Consider the following 2,500-nt stretch of genomic DNA (forward strand, 5'->3'; position numbering starts at 1 on the left):
GTTCGCCGAACACTAAGGATTATTGTACACGCGAAAGGTTCTTTATGTTTCTCGTTTGTCAATTACAGTTGAAGTCGACAGACTGTCTTCATTGTCTATATAGTCTCATATATTTAACATTTACTAGAACATTAATAAATCCAACAGTTTCATTGTGTGCTTGAAAGTTCTCCTTATTGGTGGCAATAAACCATTGTTACAGTTCTGTGCTCAGTTACCAGGACTTTGACTAAAAGCAAGGCTGGAGTTGACCTTGCTTTGATACAAACCTCACTACTTTTCTTATGTAATAGTAATAGTGATTTACATGAGAAAAGCAACGAGTTGTGTGTCAAGGCGGGGTCAACTCAAATTATTCTCAGACCCAGGACAGTGCAAGGCACATGCTTAGCAGGGCCGTAGCCAGAAAAAAATATGACTGAGGCAATGTCCATGATTAAATTCTCTTCGTAGGTGTTTATGATGAGTACATTTTAAAGAGGACGCTGGAATCACGCTTTATTTTAAAATATCACGAAAAAATGACTGAGGCAAGTGCCTCGGTTTGCCTCATACTGGCTACGGCCCTGCATAGAACTGACACATAATATAATAACATAACATAATAAAATATGGACTTTGTCTTATCATCAAATGAAACTTTATAAGTAAATATCTGACCCAAAAAAACATTTCACAATGGATAATTATGTGCCTAGCCTTACATACGTATGATGGTGGCAATCTGGCCTTATATCACATAGGGATTCCCAATTGCATAAATCCTTATGTGATATAAGACCAGATTGCCACCATCATTTTGATGCTAGCGGGACTTCAAACGCGATGTTTGACGAGTTAGCCGAAAGGTCTCTGATGAGTCCCTTGGCAGGGATGAAACAGGGATGAAACAGGGATGAAACAGGTTTCTTTGAGAAATCACATGAGCGCAATGGGTATATTACCTTTGCAAACGGCAACATGGCCTTAAAATTACTTGCCGAATTGGACTGTAGATGACATCGATCATAAAAAGTGCACGCTTTTACGGCATATTCTTTAGGCGTTCAAAACAGCGATTCTTAAATTAAGGCGGAAAGAGGGTGAACTGGGTGAACTTTATTAATGACGGAAATATCCATCGGTTGCCAGTGGTTTTAACCACTTAAAACTGATTGTTACCACCACATGTGGCACATCTGGGCAGACCATTGAAAATACCATGAACAAGCCGTCCAACGCTTTTGTCCTCATTTTCAATTTTTTTTTGGTGGGGGGAGGGTCAAATTTGAAAGGAGACAAAAAGTTACAAAAGTGGTGACAATACGTCTAGAGAGAGGGAGGGAGGGAGAGAGGGAGGGAGAGAGGGAGGGAGAGAAATCGAAAACAATGCCTATGCAAATTTTTGGGGGATAAACAACAGGTATTATGGGATTTGAGAAAGTAGAAAGTAACCAAGAGTCCATTACCCAAGAGTAAAGTTTTGCATTAAAATGAAAATATCGACCAAATCGGCGAACTCGATGTTGTATCCAATTCAAATTTCCCGGTTTTAAGATTCTTTGTGCCTTGTATTTGCATTATAACTTGGTTTAAAACTAAACACTTCGCTGATGCTGATTGACTCTTGTTATAACAAAAACAGTGCTAGTTACAGACTGGCAGTGGCATTAACCAGCAATGACCATGCATGAAAATGACAACGACAGCAGACAGGGAAATGGCACTTAAACGGGAATGAACTGAAATTACAATGGTATAACAACGGATGAGCCAATATCAAGGAAAATTGTAGCGACAAATGTAATTATTTTAAAGTACTGAAAGGGAAACAAAACAGCCAAAATAAGTCACAATAGCGGTGACTTGAATGGTATGTACATGGGAAATGGCGATGGCATAAAAATGAGTCTGGATTGCTATAATTTCAGTAGTCTTTAGTTAGCTCCTTCACACATTTTGTAAAACAAAAAAAAACAAATGTATAAAACTAAAAGATAGCATTTACCAAGAGATCTTCACCAATTTCTTTCAATTTCTTTTCGTGAGCTCGCAACACTGCGCTTTTTATGTGTTGTGATTGGTTAGCTCTGAGGTGATAAGAAAGTAATAATTTATTGGGCACCTAGCAGCCAAACAGTATATATTCTTGCCTGAGCAGTTTCGTCCGTCTCCAACATGTCCCTCCTTACAAGTGCAGTTATATGAACCATTGGTGTTGTTGCACACGGCGACATGGTTGCAGTTATGTTTTCCCGTTAAACACTCGTCGATATCTGGGATGACATCCAACAAATTATAATTAGTAACATATATTTTTACTTTCAATTGGAAATAAGTCACTGTCCACGAAATATCGTTACACACTGTATTTTGTTCTCGTGCCTTTCTCTAAACGCAGCTTTATGCGGGTGGAGTATGCAATAATGATAATAATGATAATAATAATAATAATAATAATAATAATAATAATAATAATAATAATAATAATAATATTAATAATAACAACATTGTTCACCCT

General features: G+C 37.5%; 1 protein-coding gene across 1 annotated transcript in view; it reads right to left on the reverse strand.

Annotated features, from left to right (window-relative positions):
* Positions 1-1,791: 1,791 nt before the first annotated feature.
* Positions 1,792-2,500, reverse strand: part of LOC138002489 (nephronectin-like) — a 9,219-nt gene continuing 8,510 nt past the window's right edge. The window contains exons 5-6 of the mRNA XM_068848525.1: positions 2,133-2,255; positions 1,792-1,799 (exon numbers count right to left, since the gene is read on the reverse strand). Of these exons, the coding sequence (XP_068704626.1) occupies positions 1,792-1,799; positions 2,133-2,255 (131 nt within the window). The remainder of the gene's footprint in view (positions 1,800-2,132; positions 2,256-2,500) is intronic.

The sequence above is a fragment of the Montipora foliosa genome, chromosome 5, assembly GCF_036669935.1.
Source record: "Montipora foliosa isolate CH-2021 chromosome 5, ASM3666993v2, whole genome shotgun sequence".
In the NCBI taxonomy this organism is placed as follows: domain Eukaryota; kingdom Metazoa; phylum Cnidaria; class Anthozoa; order Scleractinia; family Acroporidae; genus Montipora; species Montipora foliosa.